We start from the raw sequence: 23,817 nt of genomic DNA, 5'->3' as shown, positions 1-23,817 counted from the left end.
AAGTTGACTGTCTTCTTGATACATTTTTTTCCTACAAATGAAATGATCAATTTACAATTAATGAAAGCTGATAATATTCAATTCATATTTATGACAGTAGTTTTGGTGATATATATATATATATATATTAAAAAAAAACTTCAGACAGAAATTCTAAAAATTTAAGCTTTCTTGCACATTTTATTTAAGGGGTGCCAAGAATACAGTTACATGAAATATAATACAGTAAAATGAAAATAAAAACACATTCATATTTACTTAAACAAAATGTTAATTTCCAAAGTTAAATTAAATAAAACAAATACAATTTCATTTTCTTCAAGAATAATCCTTTCTTCAACAGGCCCCTAAAAATAAAACAAGAATGACATTATCTAAAATAGTACAGTTCCTTGAATACAATTACTGCACTGAGTAACTTGTTCACAGAGGACTTATCTCCATATTTGTTTCCTCCTTCCCCTACCATATTGCATTGATGTAGGGGATTTTATTACACCCTGACATCACTGTAAGATCTGGCTACAGCGCAACAGAGCACACTGCCAATCGCTCTTAATGATTATTTTTCAGTATCTCTGATTTTGATTCTGATTCTGATGATGCTGTGTGGACAGCTGGCTTGATACTTTCAACCAGCAGAAGGCAGTGGAACAGTGCATTTCAGTCCTTGCCACTGTGCTTCACTGTCCTCAAAAAATAAAGCATGAAAAGGGGTAATTATTTCTATATGCAAGAGTTTGGCGATCTCAGCAAATTACCAGTCACACCTCATTTTAATTTGAGATTGAAAACATCTGTGTCAGGCCCTGTAAGCAGTGCCAGTCTAGTGGTGGAAGCAGGAAGATAATTGACTTAATGCTAAATCCTCAACATACAATTAACTAAACACTTACTTTGGTTGTAAATCTGAATCATCAAGCAATTGCTTTTTTTCACAGGAAAAGCATAGGTGTTACTAATAACATTAATGATAGCTCCGCCCGAGATGCAGCCATAACCCAGCTACGCTGGGTCACATGTTCTGGTCATGCAGGTCTCTGACCAGTTTTTGGACCAAAATTTTTGAAGCCATATCTCACATAAGGGGTGTCAATGTAGATCCTGATCCTATAATTGCTGTCTTTGGAACAGCACCCTCAGAAGAACAATTCACTATCTTACAGTTAAATGCCATAGCTTTTTTGACGCTCATGGCACAGAGGCTAATTCTTATGCAGTGGAAGTCAGTAAAACCACCCTCATTTAAACACTGGGTGAAGGAGGTGACAAAATCTGGATATGTGATGAATATTAAACTATGGAGTCTACCAGTTTTTCCCGTAAGGAAGGAATCAGTATTAGAGGTGGGAAGCAGAGGCCCCATGATACAAGTTTATCCCGATACGATATTATTGGAATTTTAAGCATTTTGCGATATGGTGAGTCTTGCGATGCAATATATTGCGATTTAACTGTTTAACTGCATTTTGTGTCCACAAAATTAAATTAAATCAAGAATTGTTTTGTCAAAGAAGAGAAAATTCTCAGTCCATTCATCTCACTACAGTCTTTTTATTTCTCCAGTGTCAAACCCACAGACTGACCAACAAAGTATGGTGCATATAGATTCCTTAGATTTATTTAGAAAAAATTTAGAGTTTTATATGATACCAGCATCTCCAGTATATTCCTAAAAGTGAGCCGGAGTGCTAAATTTCGATATTTGTTGACCACGGATCAATAAAATATTGCCATGCAAAATATTGCGATACTATGCTGCATCAACCCCCCCCCCCCTCCTCTAATCACTATAGTGAAAGATAGCGTAAGCAACAGGCAGTGTGCATTAATTGAATTGGTGGGCCAACTTGAATGTAGTATGGTCTAAAAATGAATCTGTAACATTATCTTCACTATACCAAGTGTGAACTACATTATCAGTGTAAAAAAAAAATCTGAAAGGCACCAACTCATACATGACATTATACCCTCACCGTAAATCATGTAAATACAAAAAAGATAAATAAATAAACACTACACTAAAGCTTTAATTTACATAAATTATGTTAACTGAGAATATCCAATAATTACTGATTCCTCCCGCTATTTTTTTGCACAAAGTAGGCTTGTTTTTTGCTATTGCTGTTGTTGTCTTTTGCTTTTATTGGATAGTACAGCTGAAGATAGACTGGATAAAAGGGGGAGGTGGAGAGTAGATGACATGCCGTGCCATGGGTCAAAATTTACTTTTTATATCTATATAGGCATGTACTTTTTCATGCAGTATGCACATAATAGAGACATACTACTTCATTATAGCATGGTCCCTTGAACATTGACCCACTAGCTCATACTATGCTGGACTGTGAGAGAGTTTCTGTCTTTATTACTGTTTTTCGCACTGTGGCAGCTGACAGCTGCTGGAATCAGTCAGGCTTTATGTGATGCTCTTCTCAATGGTTTATCTAAAACCCTGTAGGTCAACTTGTTCCCGACAAATTGGCTGCTGGTCTTGAATCCCTGATTTCCCTGGCTATATAAGATGATAAAAATAGAGCAAGAAAGAGAAAAGCCAACACTGCTGTCACTCAAGAGGCTCTCTGCACCCAGCTCAACCCCCAGGCTCCATCAGCAGCATTCCCCTTCAGCTGCTCCAGAGCCTCCCTCTGCTTCAGAGGAGCCAATGCAGCTATGTAGAACTATATTAACCCCTGAAGAGCAGCAGTGTCGCTTACGGCAGGGGTGAGCTGAACAGTCCTCTCTGCATGTCCCTGCCATTCTCTGCCACAAGTTACTCTCACCTGCTCTGATGCATTCTGGTGCAGATGCAAACTTAATGGACAATTACTTAAACAAGAAGATAGGGTTGGGTTTTTTTCCACTGGACCTGTCCCACTCCTCTGTATGGTAACCCATCACACTCAGCCATTGCAACTCACTCAAATTGACAACCGCTCAGAGACTGTTACTTTCGTTCACCCCAATTTCCTCCTTATTCTGGGGTTCCTGTAGCTGAAACAGCATAGCCCTCACCCTGACTGGTCCACTGGAAAAGTTGTCAATTGGGGGGAGAGATGTATTGATCTGGATTTGCCCAAGTCCTGTTTCTGCATTCCCTGTTGCAGCTAGCTGCAAATCTCCTGACTCCGATATAGGTAATTTCATATCTCAATAACGATATACATCACAATATAGTATGTTTTCGGGTTATTCCCTTAATACATTTTCTATATTAAATAACTACATGTTCGACCCCTCTGAAAGGTCTTTAACACCAATCTGCCCCCTCACCGTGCCTGTGATAGTGCCATTGACTTATTACCAGACACATCTCCCCCTACATGTTTGTTGTACTCATTGTCTGCCCCTGAAATGAAGTTCATGCAGGAGTATGTGAACATGTCACTAACTGGGCTAATTTGTCCCTCTGCTTCTTCTTCGTGAACAAGAAAGACAAGTTGGTCCATCCCTGCCAGGGACTAAACAACATAACTATCAAAAACAGGTATTCTCTTCCCTTTATCTCTTCTGCAAGGAGCTCAAATCTTCACTAAAGTGGATTTACGGATTGCCGATCACTTGCTCAGAATAAGGGAGGGGGATTGTGGAAAACAGCCTTTAAAACCCATTTTGAATGTCTTGTCATGCAGTTTGGGCTCAGCTGTGTTCCAGGTCATGATCAACGACGTCCTCCAAGACATTTTCATTTGTATTGCATTGTATTTGGTCATAAATATTGTAATATTTGATATTCTCCATAACGCCAAGCCATATGTGAGAGCTTGACACAAGGTCCCTGAAATTGAAGCAGCATATCGGCATTCAATAACATTCATTTTATAAATCACACCTATGCTTTTCCTCCTAGCCTGTGCTTGTTTTGTATCAGTTGTCAACTGGAAACAGTCATGAGAATGGCCATCTTTTAGACCAGATGGGAACATCTGTATACTATTGGACACATACAGGTGCTGGTCATATAATTAGAATATCATGAAAAAGTTGATTTATTTCAGTAATTCCATTCAAAAAGTGAAACTTGTATAATGTATACATTCATTCCACACGGACTGATATATTTCAAGTGTTTATTTCTTTTAATTTTGATGATTATAACTGACAACTAATGAAAATCCCAAAGTCAGTACCTCAGAAAATTAGAATTTTACTTAAGACCAATCCAAAAAAAGGATTTATAGAAATGTTGGCCTGAAAAGTATGAACATGAAAAGTATGAGCATGTACAGCACTCAATACTTAGTTGGGACTCCTTTTGCCTGAATTACTGCAGCAATGCGGCGTGGCATGGAGTCGATCAGTCTGTGGCACTGCTCAGGTGTTATGAGAGCCCAGGTTGGTCTGATACTGGCCTTCAGTTCTTCTGCATTGTTGGGTCTGGCGTATCGCATGTTCCTCTTCACAATACCCCATAGATTTTCTATGGGGTTAAGGTCTGGCAATTTGTTGGCCCATTAAGAACAGGGATACTATGGTCCTTTAACCAGGTACTGGTAGCTCTGGCACTGTGTGCAGGTGTCAAGTCCTGTTGGAAAGTAAAATCTGCATCTTCCTGATAGATGGCTGCGTTGACCTTGGACCTCAGAAAACACAGTGGACCAACACCAGCAGATGACATGGCATCCCAAACCATCACTGACTGGAAACTTTACACTGGACCTCAAGTAACATGGATTCTGTGCCTCTCCTTTCTTCCTCCAGACTCTGGGAAATTGATTTGCAAAGGAAATGCAAAATTTACTTTATCAGAGAACATAACTTTGGACAACTCAGCAGCAGTCCAGTCCTTTTTGTCTTTAGCCCAGGCGAGACGCTTCTGACGCTGTCTCTTGTTCAAGAGTGGCTTAACACAAGGGATGTGACAGGCGAAACCCATGTCTTGCATACGTCTGTGCGTGGTGGTTCTTGATTATATTACATTACATGTCATTTAGCAGACGTTTTTGTCCAAAGCGACTTACAATAAGTGCATTCAACCTGAAGGTACTAGACTTAGACCACAGGAAGCAAGTGAGTACAGAACTTTAAGAGCCAACTGTCATCGCTAAAGGAGTGCTATATGTTAAAGAAGAGAAGAGAAGAGATTTTTTATATATATATATATATATACATACACACACACATATATATATATACATATACATATATATATATATATATATATATACATATACATATACACATATATATATATATGTTAGGTGACCATGACTTAACCGAGGTATTGTTGGAAGAGATAGGTCTTCAGCCTGCGGCGGAAGATGTACAGGCTGTCTGAGGTCCTGATGTCGGTGGGGAGCTCGTTCCACCATTTGGGTGCCAAGACAGAGAAAAGTCTGGAAGTGGTTTTGAGGCGAGTTGACCCACGCAGGGTGGAAGTTGCCAGCTGTTTGGCTGATGCAGAGCGGAGAGGACGGGCAGGGGTGTAGAGTTTGACAAGGTCCTGGATGTAAGTAGGACCTGAACCATTAGCAGCGGAGTATGCCAGAACTAGAGTCTTGAAGCGCATCCGCGCAGCCACAGGTAGCCAGTGGAGGGAGCGAAGGAGGGGTGTTGTGTGTGAAAATTTGGGAAGATTGAAGACCAGTCGAGCAGCTGCATTCTGGATGAGTTGCAGAGGTCAGATGGCTTTGGCAGTCAGACCTGCCATGAGGGAGTTGCAGTAGTCCAGGCGTCAGATGACCAGCGCCTGGACCAGGACTTGAGCTGCCTTCTGAGTGAGAAACGGGCGGATTCTCCTGATGTTATGCAGCAGGAATCTGCAGGATCTGGTGGTGGCGGTGATGTTTGTGGAGAGGGACAGTTGGTTGTCAAGAGTCACGCCAAGGTTTTTGGTGGTTTCTGTGGAGACAACCACTGTGTTCTGGACAGTGATGTGGAGGTCAGTGGTGGGGGAGCCCTTCCCTGGGAGGTAAAGTAGCTCAGTCTTTCCCAGGTTGAGTTTGAGGTGGTGCGAGGACATCCACTGGGAGATGTCGGCCAGACATGCAGAGATACGTGCTGCTGCCTGTGTTTCAGACTGGGGAAATGAGAAGATTAGCTGGGTGTCATCGGCATAGCATAGGCATGCATCATGTTTTTGTTTTGCAAGTAGCCTTGTCATGTCACTATTTTTCTAAAGACCAATGTTATCATATTTCATCATCCACTAGCTGAAATTTTGTTGTAACTATTATCATAACTTCTGTCTTGCACAGAAACAAGCTATATCTATCTCTATATATCTATATATATATAGCTATGATAGGAGAAGCCATGTGAGTGGATGAGGGAGCCGAGGGAGTTGGTGTATACCGAGAAAAGGAACGGGAGGAGATCCGGAGCAATAGACTGAAACATGTGGGAAGGAATAGGATCCAGCTGACAAGTGGTAGGACGGGCAGAGGTTACAAGGCTGAGCACTTGAGGAAGAGACAGTGGAGTGAATGCTGAGAGGGTGGGAGATGATGACGAGGAAGGAGGAGAGGCAGGTTGTAAGACTGGATGGGTAAATGAGGAGTGTATGTCCTCAATCTTTTTCAGGAAGTGGTTGACAAAGTGGGTCGGTAGGAGGGAGGAGGTAGGAGGGGGGGTTGGAGGGACCAGGAGGTTTGTGAAGATGGAGTAGAGCTTCTTCTGGTTGGAGAATGAGGATTGGATTTTGGTCTGATAGAAAGAGCTTTTTTCAGCTGAGATCAAAGATGAGAAGGCAGCAAGAAGAGATTGGTAGTTGCGTAGGTCTTCAGGGTGTTTAGTTTTCTGCCATTTCCGTTCTGATGCCCGTAGGGGAGCTCTGGTGGCATGCACAGAGTCCGACAGCCAAGGGGCAGGGGAGGACTTGCGTATTTTCTGAGGAGTGAGAGGACAGAGCGAGTCAAGAGAGGAGGAGAGGGTGGCAAGGAGAGTGTCGGTTGCAGAGTTGGGCTGCAGAAGTGAGAATGAGTCCGATGAAGGGAGGGAAGAGAGAACAGTTGAGGCCAGAGCAGGAGGAGAGAGAGAGCGAATGTTGCGGCGGACCAGTACAGTATCTGTCGGTGGGGGCAGACAGTCCGATCGGGAGAGTGGGAGGGAGAAATTGATGAAGTAGTGATCAGAGACATGAAATGGGATAACAGAGAGATTGGTGGTAGAGCAACTCCTGGTGAAAATGAGATCAAGGAGGTTGCCAGCTTTGTGAGTAGGTGGTGAGGGAGTGAGCAGAAGAGCAAAGGAGGAGAGAAGAAGCAGTAAGTCTGCTGACTTCTCGAGTTGGATGTTGAAGTCACCGAGAAGGACAAGTCTTCAGGGAAGTTTGAAAGTAGGATGTCGAGCTCCTCCAGAAATTCTCCCAAAGGACCAGGTAGGCGGTAAAGAACAACAATGGTTACTGCTGAGGGAGAAGTTATGGTGACAGCATAGTATTCGAAGAACCGTGGGGAAAACTGTGGCAGCGGATGGAGGGAGAAATTCCAATCGCGGTTGATGAGAAGACCTGTTCCTCCACCCCTACCAGTGGGTCTAGGGGTGTGAGTGAAGGAGAAGGCAGCAGAAAGAGCTGCAGGAGTGGAAGAGTTGGTTGGTGTTAACCACATCTCAGTGAGGGCAAGGAAGTCCAGTGATTGCTGAGCAGCAAAGCAAAAGATGAACTCAGACTTACGGCATGCAGACTGGCAGTTCCAGAGTCCACCCTTGACGAGGCGCTGAGTGTATTTTGAGCGAGGGGGCTGTACAAGGTTGCAATAGGTACGATGGGCTGAGCGAGGTCTGAAGAATCTACGAGTTGAAACTCGAACTGGGATTGAGTAAACTAAGTAACTTGAAAACCATAACATTTAGCAGAAAACCACAGTAAACAGAAAAGCAAATTTAAAGAAAAGTACTATAAATACTTTTAAGAGGTCAATTTCAGCTAAGTGAGCCAGGCCAAAAAACAACTAACTTGAAAACTATAAAATTTAGCAGAAAACCATAAATATAGCAGAAAACCACAGCAAACAGAAAAGCAAATTTAAAGAAAAGTACTATACCAGAAACCAGAAGCCAGGTAGTCCTCTAAATTAAAATGCACTGAATTTTTTTCAGCTAAAAGCAGAAATTATAAAGGCACTAAAACCACACCCCATAGAAACCAGAGACAAAAGCCTTTTAAGAGGTCAATTTCAGCTAAGTGAGCCAGGCCAAAAAACAACTAACTTGAAAACTATAAAATTTAGCAGAAACCCATAAATATAGCAGAAAACCACAGCAAACAGAAAAGCAAATTTAAAGAAATGTACTATACCAGAAACCAGGTAGTCCTCTAAATTAAAATGCACTGAATTTTTTTCAGCTAAAAGCAGAAATTATAAAGGCACTAAAACAACACCCCATAGAAACAAGAGACAAAAGCCTTTTAAGAGGTCAATTTCAGCTAAGTGAGCCAGGCCAAAAAACAACTAACTTTAAAACTATAAAATTTAGCAGAAAACCACAGCAAACAGAAAAGCAAATTTAAAAAAAAGTACTAAACCAGAAACCAGAAGCCAGGTAGTCCTCTAAATTGAAGCACTGACTCCAGCTGCAGTCCACTCTTTGTGAATCTCCCCCACATTTTTGAATGGATTTTGTTTCTTTTGCTCTGTGAACAGCCAGCCTCTTTAGCAATGACCTTTTATGTCTTGCCCTCCTTGTGCAAGGTGTCAATGATCGTCTTTTGGACAACTGTCAAGTCAGCAGTCTTCCCCATGATTGTGTAGCCTACAGAACTAGACTGGAAGACCATTTGAAGGCCTTTGCAGGTGTTTTGAGTTAATTAGCTGATTAGAGTGTGGCACCAGGTGTCCTCAATATTGAACCTTTTCACAATATTCTAATTTTCTAAGATACTGAATTTGGGCTTTTCATTAGTTGTCATCATCAAAATGGAAAGAAATAAACACTTGAAATATATCAGTCTGTGTGAAATGAATGTATACATTATAGAAGTTTCACTTTTTGAATGGAATTACTAAAATAAATCAACTTTTTCATGATATTCTAATTATATGACCAGCACCTGTATTTGGCTCTCGTATCATATTATTACAACAACTTACTAATATTCATTATAATATTCCTATTATATATTAACTTGATATAACCTTCCTGATATCTGCAGTATTCTGACACACACATTTTAACATTCAGTGTTAGACTTTTAAAAGTCTTATGCAATCTGCACTTTTACTGAAAATGCACTTGCTGATAACATATTTGATATATTAATTAAACAGATCCAACCTGGGTTTCCAAAACTGGTCCAAGCCATCTGTTCTAGGGTTGAGACATCTGTTAAAAAAGAAGAAGATGATAACGTCTTACACTGATATTACATTTTCTCCAGCATGACAAAGCACTACATTTGTCATTGATAAAACATTTTCAGTTACTTGAATTCAATCCTCAATCTTTTCACTTTAGCCATATTCCCTCGTCTGAGCTAAGCCTTGAGTACATTGCTCATACTCAAACAGCTATTCTGACACACAGTAACCTGAGCATGTCTCTTCACCTTGAATCATCCAATCAGACAACATACTTGTGTGATTGGCTTAGGTATGAGGGCGACACTGAAGATAGTCAAAAGCTTTGCGTTGATTGTGATTGCAGCACATTCATGTCCAATTATTTCAGAAACATGCATTTGTCTGATTTCCTATTGTTTGAAGAGTCTGTGTACAGTATGAAGACTGTGTGATCAAAAGGTTACACCATCTATTAATTGATTAATTTAAAAAAGCATTGTTTGGCTTTCCAAGGTTCTAGGCTGAAGGTGCTTTTGAATGTTGCATAGCAGCAAAACATTTAACATCTTATGCCGAAGCTGCATCCTTCTATTGTAAAATAAAATAATTTACAATAGGGCCATGGCTGTCCTCTTTATCCTCGAGAAGGCTAACAATTACAGAATCATCCACAAATTTAATAATATGTCTGTTTACATGGTGGCTACGACAATCATCTGTATACAAGATGTACAAGAGAGGGGAGAGGACGCAGCCCTGGGGCGAGCCGGTGGATGTGGTCAGCTCCTCTGACAGAGTTGTGTTTACCCTCACTTTCTGAGTTCTGTTTGTGAGAAAATCAAGCACCCATCCTACAAGGCCTAAATCTAAATTAAAGCTGTCAATTCATTTTTCAACCAACATATGTGGCTGGATGGTATTGAAAGCCGAGGAGAAATCAACAAATAGCAGCCTAGCATGAGTCTTATTGTTTTCAAGGTGTTTCAATACATAATTCAATAAAGTGAGTGATGCATCTTGAACACCCCTCTTGGCCCTATAGGCAAACTGAAGAGGATCTAAAAGATGCTCTGTCCTAGTCAGGAGCTCCCTTTTAATCAATGTCTCGAAAGACTTCATAACTAAAGAAGTTAAGGCCACGGCCCTGAAGTCATTTAAAGCCTTGGGATGAGGACCTTTGGCCACAGGCACCACAGTGGACTGTTTCCATAATAATGGAACCTTCTGCTGGATAAGAGACAACTGAAAAATATAGTAAAAAATAGGGCCTAATTGTTCTGCACAAACAGTAAGCAGACGGCTACAAATTCTATCTGGGCCTGGACTCTTTCTTGGTTTGCAGCTTTTAAAGCACTTAACCACACTGCCCTCATCAAAGGAGGGGGTAAAGGAAGGTGCAGATATGAGTCTTTTTCTGAGCTCAACATGTTTATCATAAAATAATTGTGTGTCAAACCTGTCAAGTGAGTTGAGATCTCTGCTTGCCTAAATACCAACAAAAGATGGTATGAGACTGTGAAAACACGAGGCTTTGGTTTAGCACTTTCCTAACATGATGTAGTACACAAATGCACTATGAAACTTGTTGATTCTGAGATGTTATGTGATGATCAAAATACATAAATGACTGTAATGACCAAAGTCAGTAATGATTTTTATTATGTGTAATGATATATTACCAAGTTGATGGGATTGAGTGATTTAACTGTTGAGTTAAACTACAATAATGATCAGTGGAAGAGTACGTGCGGTACGTGTGGTACGTGTGGTAACTGAAGTGATCATTTTTATTAAATGTGATGACTATGATATTAATTCTGATGACTGTGTTGAACAGAAGGGACAGTTAGAGCGAAGTCAGTTAGAAAAAAGGGGAATTGAAAGGAGAGCATAGTAGAGCCGACACATGTTGTAACTTGGTGTACGTGCAAAACTGAACGAAGTTGTGAAGTTGGGAGGAACGGACTAAAGGAAATCTGGCCAGCAACAGAAGAATCAGAGTTAGAAAGAGAATTAAACCAATGAGATGACTAGTGAGGAGTGGCAGTAAGAAAGTTCGAGAACTAAGGAGTGGCAAGAGTATAAAAGTTGCAGCGCAAGGAAAGATCGATGTTATCCTTCGTGAGGAGCTGCAAGACTCTTCGACTCTCTCTGGATCTAAGGACTATCAAATCGGTGGTAGGACTTGGATTTTTGCAACTAAAGAAGAAGACGGTTTTTAGGACGTTTCCATCAAGAAAGAAGATTTCCAATTTTGACGAGTGAGGACGAGAGATGAGTTTTGAAGGGTAACCATTTTCCAACACTTGTCAAGATGGATTGATGGATTTTTCTTTCTTTGTTCTTGCTGTTTTTGGATTGCGGTTTCGGTCAAGGACCTTTCTGACTTTGGACAAAGTGGATTGCCTCGGTTGAAGACCGTTTTTCGGACAGTGCGTTTCAAGTTGCTTGGCCAGGCAACTTTTCCCGTTTTCCTCTCCAAATTGGATGGATCACAATTCCCAGCTACAGCTTTAATTAACATAGGAAAGTCAGGTTTAGGGTAAGACAAATCAAACAATAATCATTTTATTATTATAAACTTTTGAATTTGATCTGTAATCAACTTTATAAATATTATATGCTGTATGCTTGCACCTTGCTATATTATCAATAAATCCTCAATTGCATTTAAAGTGAAGTAGTGGACATTAGATTTTTAAATCCTTTGTTATTACAAGGTTGTGTGTTTAAACAAGGTTCTAACAGGTTGCTCTAGCCAAACAAATTAAACTTGTCCTTGGAGCTTATTTTCCCAGCTACTAAAATTAACCTAGCAATTCAACAAGTGCACAGATCGTTTAGAGGAGAGCTGCCGTTAAACGGGCGCGGCCAGCGTGGTATCTGTGGTTTATGGGTTATCCCACAGGTGCTATTCCGGCTTAAGCAGGGCAGGTGCTCGGATGAGGCAGTTAGCGCTAGGCGAGTCTCTTCGCCACCAGCTTATAAAGTTCCTGTACCACTTATTGTGATAAAATCCATAGTGTAGAAAACGAAACCCCTTATTGGAGAGCTGGTCCAGAAGTCCCTATTTTCAGGGCATTCTCGGGGATCAAACATAATAAAATGTATTTAGTTCCTGAGCCAACTGCAGGTCTGAAGGGTAGCCATTTAACTGTGTATGCTTCACCTTATCATCTTTGAGACCTACAATGGTCTTCATGCTCTCCCAGACAGAGCCCAGGTTATTCATTTTGAGCTGAGCCTCAATCTTAGCTTTATACCTCATTTTACCAGACCTGACTTCCCGTTTGATGTCTTTTTGCAAGCTGCGAAGTACCTCTGTATTCCCTTCCCTAAATGCCCTGTTCTTTTGATGTAGTAGCATTTTAAGGGACTTGGACACCCAAGGCTTGTTGTTAGGATATATTTTCACAGTCTTTTCAGGGATTACATGATCTTTACAGTAAACAACCCAGCTATTAACCACATCGGTCAGTTCATTAATATCAGAGCAAGACTCTGTAAACATGTCCCAGTCAGTGCTTTCAATACATCCCTGGAGAGTTAAGCAGGCTTCTTCTGACCAGTCTTTAACTTGAATATGCTGTACCTTGCCCCTCTTCAAGGCAGAGCAGTAAGCAGGAATTAAGTGTACACAGTTGTGATCTGACAGACCAAGGGGCGGGAGGGGGATAGATTTATATGCCCCTTTAATTTTCCATAACATAGATAATAATAATAATAATAATAATAATAATAATAAATTTTATTTGTAAAGCACTTTTCATACAGAAATCTCAAAGTGCTACAGAAACCAGAAACAAGAAAGAAAAAAAAACTCATTAAAATCAGCAGTAGATAAAAGAGACACGGGTAATAAAGTACATTATGCAGAGACAAAATAAAAACATCTAGGGACAACCTAAAAATGCCTCCCTGAACAAAAAAGTTTTAAGCCCTTTTTTAAAGGTGTCCACAGGCTGGGGTTGACGTAGATGTTCAGGGAGGGAGTTCCAGATGTGGGGGGCAGCGGAGCAGAAGGCTCGGTCTCCCATGGTGCGGAGACGTGTGCGTGGCTGATGGAGGAGGTTTATGCTTTGGGAGCGGAGGTTGCGGGTGGATGAGTGAGGGGTGAGAAGGTCTTTGAGGTATTGTGGGGCGTTGCTGTAGATGCAAAGGTGGGTGATGAGGGCGATCTTGTATTTAATTCTTGAGGTTATGGGAAGCCAGTGTAGGTTCTGTAGAATGGGGGTGATGTGGTCGTATTTGTGTTGTATTTTCATCAGAGTACGGGCAGCACAGTTCTGAATGAATTGGAGTTTCTGGAGGTGTTTGTTGGGTAAACCGATGAGCAGGCTGTTGCAGTAGTCAAGCCTAGAGGAGATAAGGGCGTGGACGAGTTTTTCTGCGTCAGGGAAAGTGAGGAAGGGGCGGAGTTTGGAGATGTTCTTTATATGGAAAAAGCAGGTTTTGTACAGTTGTTTGATGTGGTTCATGAAGGTAAGTTGTGGGTCCAGCTTCACACCAAGGTTGGTAACTGAGGTAGAGAGGGGTATGGCTTGACCGGAGAAGGAGATGGTGGTTATGGGTGATGACTGGACCTGATGAGGGGTGCCGATTTGTATGGCTTCGGTTTTGGAGCTGTTTAACTGAAGGAAGTTGTGACTCATCCACGCCCTAATCTCCTCCAGGCAGTTGGAGAGAGCTTGAGTAGGTGATGATGAGATGACCGAGGTAGAACGCTGGTTGGGGTTAGTACGAAGGTATAACTGTGTGTCATCGGCATAGCAGTGAAATGAGATTCCGTGTTGGCTGATGACACGACCCAGTGGCAGCATGTACAGTATGAAGAGGATGGGTCCTAGGACAGATCCTTGGGGGACACCACAGGTAACAGGGGCTGTTTGGGACTTGGCAGATCCCAGGCTGACGTACTCCGTCCTGTCACTGAGGTAAGAAGTGAACCAGTCCAGTGTTGAGTGATGGAGACCAATGTCGGTGGGGAGGCGGCTTAGGAGGATGTGGTGGTCGACAGTGTCAAAAGCCGCTGAAAGGTCGAGGAGGATGAGCAGGGAGGGGGATCCAGAATCGGCAGAGATGAGAAGGTCATTGGTTACCCTCAACAATGCTGTCTCTGTACTGTGGGCAGTGCGAAAACCAGATTGAAATATTTCAAAGAGTGAATGACGTTGTAGATGTTCCTGTAGCTGTGCGGCAACAGCTTTTTCAAGCACTTTGGATAGGAATGGAAGATGGGAAATGGGCCGGTAGTTGGAGAGAGATTCTGGGTCGAGGCTGGGTTTCTTTAGAAGAGGCTTGATAATGGCAGTTTTGAGTGAGGGCGGGACATGGCCGGAGTTTAACGAATGGTTTATGATTTGTGTGATAAGAGGGCTTATGACAGACAGGTTTGATTTGATGAGTGTTGTAGGGATGGGGTCCAGGGGGGAGGTGGAAGGCTTCATTTTTTTGATGAAACCCTCAACTTCGGACTGAGTGACTGTGGCAAAGGTACTGAAAGGTGCAGGTTGAGGGCAGGCAGATGGCAGAGATGGAGCAGGGGAGCCTGAGAGCTGAGACCGGATGGAATTTATCTTTTCTTTGAAAAATGCAAGAAACCTGTTGCAGTGTTCTGCTGTGGGTTCTGAATGGGTTTGGTTTTTGGGATTAAGGAGATGGTTTATGGTGGAAAAGAGCTGTTTTGAATTTCCTGGACTGTTATTGATGATGTTGGAGTAATAGATGGACCGGGCTTCTTTAAGGGCTGCTGCATAGGCTTTCTGGTGAGTTTTGTAGGCCAGCTTGTGTACCACCAGGCCAGATGATTTGATACGCCTCTCAATGGCACGACCAGCAGCCTTCATCTTGCGCAGTTCATTGGTGAACCAGGGGGCAGTGCGGGAAAAAGACACAGTTCTTGTTTTGAGAGGGGCATGTATATCCATGAGGGAGAGAAGAGAATGGTTGTAGTGTTCGATCAATTTGTTGACTGATGGAAGGTTGACTGAGGCCAGCAGTTGGAGGTCAGAGTGCAAGATGGCAGGGTTGATGTTTTTTATATTGCGAAAATGAATATCGCGTTTAGGCTGGGGGAGGTGAGATGGGCAGGAAATGTTCATGGAAATGATGCTGTGATCAGAGACACCCAGGTCATACACTGACAGATTTTTGATGGAAGGAGAGTCCGAGATGACCAGGTCTAAAGTGTGCCCTCTGGTGTGTGTAGGTGCATCAACATGCTGTGTGAGGTTGAGACAGTCCAGTACATGAAAGAAATCAGCTGCCAGGGGGGAGGAGGGATTGTCAATGTGAATGTTCATATCGCCAAGTATGATGTTATTGGAGGATAGAGAGCAGAGGGAGGTGAGAAGGTCGTGAAACTCTGTGATGAAGGATGGGTGTGGTTTGGGCGGCCGGTAGATCAGTACTGCATTGATCTTGGAAGAGGGTTTAGATTTGAAGGCCAGATATTCAAAAGAAGACACATCAGGCAGAGACAGAGGTGAGAGCTTGAGAGAGTTGCGGTAAATTACCGCCAGACCACCATCTCGGCCAGTGCAGCGAGCTCTCTGCAGGTAACTGTATCCAGGGGGACAGGCTTCATTTAATGAGGAAAAAACTCCCGGTTGGTGCCAGGTCTCAGTGAGGCACATCAGGTCAATATCTTTCTCCAGAATGTGATCATGGACCAAGCTTGATTTATTAGACAAGGACTGTGCATTAAAAAGTTCAGTTTTAATGTGGGACAGATCTGTAGACCTCTGGATGGGACAGAGCAGGCTGGGATCTACACCTCTCCTTCCATCACACACAGCATGGCAAAGTCTCGCGATGTTCCCGGCGATATTCCTTACTGCGGGGGCGGCGGTCTGATGACGTGTCTGCGATGCGACAGGTAGAGCGGCAGACCAGGTGGGTGAGATGGAGCCGACGTCGGGAGGCTGGATGTAAATAAACTTTCTCCGCGAGCTTTCAGCTTTAAACTGTGCCAGTGTAGCGGGTCCGTTGACCGGAGTAATCAGCGGCTCTGGCTCCGGGAAAACAGGGCGGATCCATCGGCTGCATACGAACCGGGCAGGGAGAGAAGATCCGAGGTGGAACCCAGCCGAGGAAAAGACTCTCAGGTGAGCTTTGAGACGGGCAATCACACCGGCGCGTCTCCCACGTCTTCTTGAGCGCTTTCTCCGGGGGAGAGGGCATGACAGGCGGCCTCGGTGTTCGGAGCCGCAGGGTCGGCTGGAACGGGACTTTTGGTCGCGATCCCTCCGGGGAGAGACAGTAGGCAGGCGGCGCAGGTGATCGGGAATGTCCGCCAGAACCGGTGTTTGCTGATCGAAAAGATGGTGATCAGATGGCAACAGCGAGTCTGACCAAGCCCTGAGGTCGAGGAGGGTTTGGCGATCATATGCCAGCAGAGCAGATACAAAACGGAAGGCAAAAAGCAGTAGGAACAGGAAAACAGACGTAGCAGCAAAGGAGCGAGGCGGACGGCTTGCCATCACGGGCGCCATCTCCTATCTAAGATCTATTATCTTATCTTGTCTGGTGGGGCATGTCACATACTGATAAAAATCTCTCAGTGTTTTGGACAAAGTACAATGGTTCATGTCGCCCATAATAAAGTTAGGAGCTTCAGGAGAAATCATTTGAAGCCTCTGCATCACTTGATGAATAAGTTCACATGCGTTTCCTTCATTCGCCTTCGGATGAATGTAAACCAGTGTGACGAAAACTTGAGGAAATTCCCTGGGCAAGTAACGAGGGCGCAGAGAGATCGAAAGCAGTTCCAGGTCAGCTGTGCAGAGCCGCTCCCTAATGTTGACAGATTTTACGTCACAGTAGCGCTCATTAAGGAAAAGGCATAATCCCCCACCGGCAGATTTGCCAGTGGCCACAGCGTCCCTATTCAGTCGGATCGGTCCCCGAATCCATCAATTGTCAATTCTTTGTCCAAATCTTTATGTGACAACCACGTCTCGGACAGTGCCAGAATACAGGCGTCTCTGAATTCATGCCTGTAGCGGGCCTGGGCCTGCAGCTCCTCAGTTTTATTCCGTAATCCATGGTGAAATCAGCGCTACTGCATACTTTAATAGTGAAACTGTGGGACACTAAACCTTAAAATTGGCCAATGTTGATTTAAAAAATAGATAAAACAGACTAAATACACAGCATAGTTAAAAACAAACAGACGGAGCCTACACCTGCTGCCGGTCGCTGCATGAGCAAGCGCCCTCTCATCAAGGAGAGAGGAGAGGGTGCAACAATGATCAAGGAGGAGACAATAACATCCTCCTAGACAATTCTCAACACTGGCACCTTACCCAACCCTTGCTCCCTGCGGACCCGCACAACACTTGCTCAACAGTCCGTTGTCTGTTGTCATATTTTGCGCTTCATAAATTGCCTGACATTTTCAATGAGACAGGTCTAAGCTGCAGGCAGGCATAAGCAGGGACATGCCTGGAAAAAATGTTGTCTGGATGGCAGCATATGTTGCTCCAAACTACTTTTAGCATTAATGGTGGCTTCTCAGATCACCCTTCACCCATGATTCCATGGGCACTAACACACCCCCATACCATCACAGATGCTGGCTTTTGAACTCTGCCACTGAAATATGTCCTGCTTTTCTGTCACATCATATCAAATTGAATATCTTTGTGTTTTGGACAGACACAACAAGACATTTGAAGAAATCATCTTATACTTTTAAGAAACTTCAATACATTTATAACTTCCGACATTTTTCACACATTTTATAACGATGAATCGATTAATCAGGGAAAATAATTTTCAGATTAAATGATAATGAAAATAATAATTTTTTGCAGCCCTAGTACAGTTGAACCTCAGAATAAGGCCTTAAAGTTGCCAGGCTAAAAGAAACTCCTCTTCCTCCCATTCAAAGAAATTCTAGATCTGGCCACCGCCTCGCCCACCATCGCTGCTTTCGCCAGGTTAAAGAGCAGTGCGAGTTGGCCAAGGAGTGACATTGCTCATGGTCTGCAGACTGCAGCTGGAGTGTCGTCTGGACTATTTTCTCCATTAGAGGAAACATCGGTGAGCCTCCAGACCAAGATGAGGAGTCTGTTGTGTATCAAAATTGGTTTTTGAAGTAGTGACGTACCTAATCTAGCTTGCTTAGTGTATGTTTGCATCTCAGATTGTAGGAAAGTGCACAGACATCTCCCCCTTCAGCAGAGGAATGTGAAAACACCTCTGTACTGACTACCTTTGCACAAATCCAAATCAGTATAGTCAACATCAGACACATTACGGGACATAAGCATAAGGCAGCACATTTTTTAATATGGAGGGAGACTCATTTCTTGTTAACAATGTGTCACATCCCCTTTCTGACAGGCAGCTGTATCTTTATATAATTAGTGTGTAACAATATTCATGTCGACCTAATCAAATGCACAAATTAAATGAAGAACCCTAAATGTAGAGCCATAATACATGAGGGGGCGGCTGTGGCTCAGTTGGTAGAGTTGGTTGGCCCCCAACCGAAGGGTTGGCGGTTTGATCCCTGACCGTCGCGGCCTACATGTCGAAGTATGTTCGACATCGGTGTGTGAATGAATTCCCAATGGTGGCAGGTGGGGCCGTTTAGGGTAGCTGCCCCCAGTATGAATGTGTGTGTGAAAGGGTGAATGTCTGTAGCACAGTCTGTAGTGTAAAGCGCTTTGAGTGGTCGCAAAGCGACTAGAAAAGCGCTATATAAGTGGGTCCATTTACCATTTACCATGAGGTTTTCCCCTTGACAGAGTTACTGGGATTCCAAACCAACAGCCCATCTTCATAATTGCTGCACTACAACAACAACTACAACCGTAGCTGACAAACACCAAGCATACAATTAGGCCCAATATAAAAAAGTGAAATAAGTTACCAAGGTCTGGTCAGGTGCTACTTGGATGATGAACTGGTATGCAGGCATCACACAATGTTGCAACACCAGTCTGGTCATATCTCCTTCCTCTGTTGCCGGCTCTGGGGGCATGGCAAATCCATCTTCCATGTGCTCCTCTGACATGTTCAGCAACTGTCAGGAAAAAGCACACAAGTAAAATGATGTCAAGATATATTATCAAATGCTTACCCTGCTTTAGGCTTGAAAAGTGAACCAGTGGCAACTGCAATCAAATCAAGAAAAGAAATTGTCACTGTGCAACGCGAATAGGTTTTTACAGCGGTAAAAAAGCATGAGAAACTCCATATTGGGAACTGAAAGTTTCATCAAAATATGGCTGAAATATTGCTTCTGTTTTCATATTAAGTGAAAAGCACCAACATCTTATCGTTACTGGAATCACTTTACACAAACAAAAAAATTTGATTCATCTGTTTAAATTCAATTATTAAACATTTATTTGGAACAGAGAAATTCAATAGCACATTTTTGAAAAGTTGAAAATAGAGAACTTTTAATACAATTTTGAGACTGTAGTGTAGTTATGTATACCCATAATTCAAGAGTTTTAAATTAAAATATGAATAATTACAAAAAATAAACTCAATTTAATTATATTGAAGGATCTTCTCTGGGTCATCAATCGTTGCAGGCAATGTGAAATAATATATTTAGAAAGTTACAGATAGGAGGACAGGTGACAGGTTCACTATATTAAACCAGTTACCTTGCAGTGAAATAATAGAGAAAACAAAGCTAATAAAAACAAAATCATCTTTCAACAACCCTTATTCCAAAAATTTTGCAACACTGTAAAGCATAAATTAAAGGAGAACGCATCAGATTCAAAATAAGTATACATATACAAAAAAACACAAACCTTTCCCATTAAACATTAGATAGTAGAGGTGTGAATCAGCAGAGGCCCCACGATACGATTTTATCTCAATACTTGAGCCACGATACGATATTGTGATTTTAAGCATTTTACGATATGGTAAGGATTGCGATTCAATATATTGCGATTTAACTGTATAAACTGCGTTTTGTGTCCATAAAATGAAATTCAATCAAGTATTGTTTTGTCCAATAAGAGAAAATTCTCAGTCTAATCATCTCACTTCAGTCTTTTTATTTCTCCACAATGAGAGTCAAACACACAGACTGACCAACAAAGTATTCAGTCAAACTGAACTGAACTGACATCAAACATGTGTGGAAGAAAAAAACTGCAGCATTTTATCAAACTTTCAACTTTAAGCTTCACTGTTCTGAATTTTTTTTTTAATGACACAATAAGCCAAACTTTGCAGCATTAGATGCCTATAGATTCCTTAGATCTTCTGGTTTCATATGATACCAGTATAACCAGTATATTCCTAAAAGTGAGCCCGCTATGGCCTCCAAAAAAAAAAAAAAAAGGTGAAAATACTGAAGGCCCGCCAGCAGTCAGAACGCTAAATAATGATACTTGGCAACCATGAATCGATATATTGCCATGAAAAATATTGCGATACTATCACGGATTTGCAAATCATTGCATTTGTTTTTATTACCTTTTTTCACACTGTCCAAACTTCTTGAAATCAGGGTTGTAGATAAGTTAGGGGCATTCCCACTTTCTAATTATCCATGAAGTGTAGAATTAAAAAATGTTGGATTTTGGTCCGGATGCTATGCAGCCCTGTTCTAGAAGGTACGTGACTGAAGTTCGCTCTTGTTTTGTCTTAAATTGAATGTCCAAAATTACAAGGAAAAACATAAAAACCACAATGTATGTTATCAGAACATTTTCATTGTAGTTATGGCATTTAGCAGATAATTTTTCTTCCTTGGGGCTGCTGCTCAGTGTTTACTATCACAGGTACACAAAGGCAGGTGGACAGCAAACAACAACTGAAAAACTGAGCATAAGTTGCTTCTGTGCTGCCCACATAATACTTAGATCCACACTGAGAAGTGCATCAGCTCCTTTCATTGAGAATTGTAATGACTGCTCACCATTTCAATTCTGGTTCATTCTAAACAGTCTCAAATCAATTATTATATCTACACAATGGAAACAATGCTTACATCATCCACCCTCCATAGGTCATTGCCCAAGCTGTCATTCTGACCATAAGTGATTGCATTCTTTAGGAAATCAGTCCCACTGCCGTCATCCTGAGAAATAGAAAATAACATCAATTGTTGTGTCACAATAAGTGCTGTCCTTGGAAAACCACATAAAGCCATTATAATAGCCCATTGGATGGAGTCCTCATGATTGCAGCACTTACACTGTCAGCATCTTGCAAAACAGCAACCAGCAATCGAATGTATTCCGTTGCAGCTTTGAGCGTATCTACTTTACTGGGCTTTCGGTCTGGTCGCATAAGTGGCACCATGCGCTTCAAACGAGAGAACATTGAGTTCAAGTTCCTGATCTGCAGAGAAAAGAGGTTGAATAATAATAATACTTATAAAAAACTATTTTTATAGCAAGTGAAGTTGGTTTCTATGTACAAGGACCACTGTCTTGTGTGGAATGCGAGACCTTTTAGTGTACACATAGTATCGGACCTGAACTCCGACACCAGAGCTCAGAAAGTAAGCTACTAGCTTTGCATCCACTACACTACTGGCAAGTATTTAATACAACTTAATGTCCAAAATACCAAACTATCCCTTTAAATAGTATAACTTAATAGTTCTTCAGATGTTATTCTGGAGACAGCCTTTGGAGGGTTTCCTATCAAACCTGAGTAGGCCATCGATTTTCTCCATTTATAATTTTGTCTTGAAAAAAAGTCCAGTCCAGTCACAACCAAGGTGATGTCTTAAAATGTTGTGTGGCTGTTCAGAACAGAAAGAAATGTAGTTTAATATGATATAAAACAAATAAAAGAAGAAACTATATTAGAGAGGCTGAAAACAGTATTTTATTCAAATATACTTGAACAAAAACTCAATTATCAAATGCTTTGTGATCATGTTTCTGTTGATCAACCAATCGATTGGTCGACTAATCGTTGCAGCTCTACAAATTATTATGGTCACAAATCTATAATTTGACCAAATAGCCTATTATTCCAGACACCAGGCTCTTTTATTTATCTTTTTTTTTAACATCATAACCCTTTTATATCCATTAATTCATTTTACAAACATAAGTGTTTTATGATAATTTAGTTTCCTTATTTTGTGTCAAACAGCATTTACAAATTCTTGCTTTCTGCCAAATACAGAACGACAAAAACAACTTTTAGGCCTGCATTTTTACATGATATTGTGCATTGGCAAATTCAAGGTGTTAATTAATAATCCCGTTGCAATCATGTTATTTAAAAGCAGTGGTGGAATGTTACTAAGTACATTTACTCGAGTACTGTACTTAAGTACACTTTTGAGGTACTTGTACTTTGAGTATTTCCACATATGTCATTTTATCATTCTACTTAACTACATTTTAGAGGCAAATATTGTACTTTTTACTCACTACATTTAGCTGACGGATTTAGTTACTTTTCAGGTAGAGATTGAACATAAAAAAATGATCAATTAAAAAATTATTAATCCTTTTTTTAATCAATTAAACCGCATAAAAGTATATTTTTTCAAAATTAGCCCTACCTTGAAATCAGTCTAAATGCATCAACATCAATAATACAATAATATATTTGAATAATCTGAGTGCAATCTGCATAACGAGTACTTTTACTTTTTATACCTTAAGTACATTTTGATGCTGAAACTTTTGAACTTTTGCTTAAATAAGTTCTGAATGCAGGACTTTTACTTGTAATGGAGTAATAATTCAATGTGGTATTAGTACTTTTACTTAAGTAGGTTCTGAATACTTCTTCCACCACTGTTTAAAAGTAGGCTACTAACATAAACCAGGCTAACTGATTGTGGAGGCCTACTGAGTCCAAAATAAATTAGCTGGGCAGTTGTGGGTTAATTTACGCGCTAACAAATGTTAGCTAAGGTGACTGAGATGGATATGAGTTTCTTTCTTTATATACAGTCTATGGTTTCTTTACTAGGGGGACCTGGACCTTAGCTAGTGGAGTGCTCTCCTGTCAAACATTAAACTATCAAACATTTATCCGCGGTTCATACTGTGTATTAGACACTTACTCTCATTCGTTCCTTGGCGTTGACCAATTCTCTTTTTTTCACAGTTTCAGTGAAGTCCTCGGCGACAAAGTATAAGCCGTCCTTTCCTCGTTTGAACTTTTCGATGTTGCTGTATGCAGGGAGAGCAGACTCGCCGGTTAATCGCTTCAAAATATCGCTCATTAGTTCTTCCTCTGGCACCTTCATTTTAACGAGTAGCGTCTGTTAGATTTGACAGTATGTTGCTTCTGTTTATTATTATTTTTTACAGTCATGTAGATGTAGTCTCCTGCTGTAGATATAAAACGGCAGCGGGAGGGAGGGAGAGCGGGGAATCACACCTGTGCTACGTGTTTAATTAGGCAGGAACAAGCTGCTTTTCTATGGAAAGCCCTTTGAGCATTTATTCCATATCCTTCACATCAAACGTCACTTCCCTCGTTCAGTCTTTGTCAGCACTTGTTGGACATTTGGTCCCTCAAGTTTGGCATTTTGTCTTACTAGTTCAGGGGTCAGCAACCTTTTCCAAAGAGACATTTTTGTCCAAAAAACTGAAAGAAAAATCCCTCTGGAGCCGCATTTTTGCGCCTTATA

General features: G+C 41.5%; 1 protein-coding gene across 1 annotated transcript; it reads right to left on the bottom strand.

The window, feature by feature from the left end:
- Positions 1–160: 160 nt before the first annotated feature.
- Positions 161–23,569, bottom strand: figla (folliculogenesis specific bHLH transcription factor). The gene is made up of 6 exons (XM_059336769.1): positions 23,245–23,569; positions 21,402–21,548; positions 21,196–21,285; positions 19,102–19,254; positions 9,217–9,264; positions 161–347 (listed from the first exon to the last, which is right to left on the bottom strand). Exons 1-5 carry the CDS (start codon positions 23,428–23,430, stop codon positions 9,250–9,252), a joined length of 591 nt encoding a protein of 196 aa, XP_059192752.1. The 5' UTR covers positions 23,431–23,569; the 3' UTR covers positions 161–347; positions 9,217–9,249.
- Positions 23,570–23,817: the final 248 nt, after the last annotated feature.

This window comes from Centropristis striata, chromosome 7 (genome assembly GCF_030273125.1).
Source record: "Centropristis striata isolate RG_2023a ecotype Rhode Island chromosome 7, C.striata_1.0, whole genome shotgun sequence".
In the NCBI taxonomy this organism is placed as follows: domain Eukaryota; kingdom Metazoa; phylum Chordata; class Actinopteri; order Perciformes; family Serranidae; genus Centropristis; species Centropristis striata.
This window is presented reverse-complemented; position numbering and strand designations above follow the sequence as displayed.

Bases quoted from the DNA above. Each gene is read 5' to 3' on its own strand.
- figla (XM_059336769.1), bottom strand. From the start codon at position 23,430: ATGAAGGTGCCAGAGGAAGAACTAATGAGCGATATTTTGAAGCGATTA. The intron at 21,549-23,244 runs GTAAGTGTCTAA...TTTTCTCTGCAG, and splicing joins ACGCCAAGGAACGAATGAGA to ATCAGGAACTTGAACTCAAT. The intron at 19,255-21,195 runs GTAAGCATTGTT...TTTTCCTGACAG, and splicing joins ACCTATGGAGGGTGGATGAT to TTGCTGAACATGTCAGAGGA.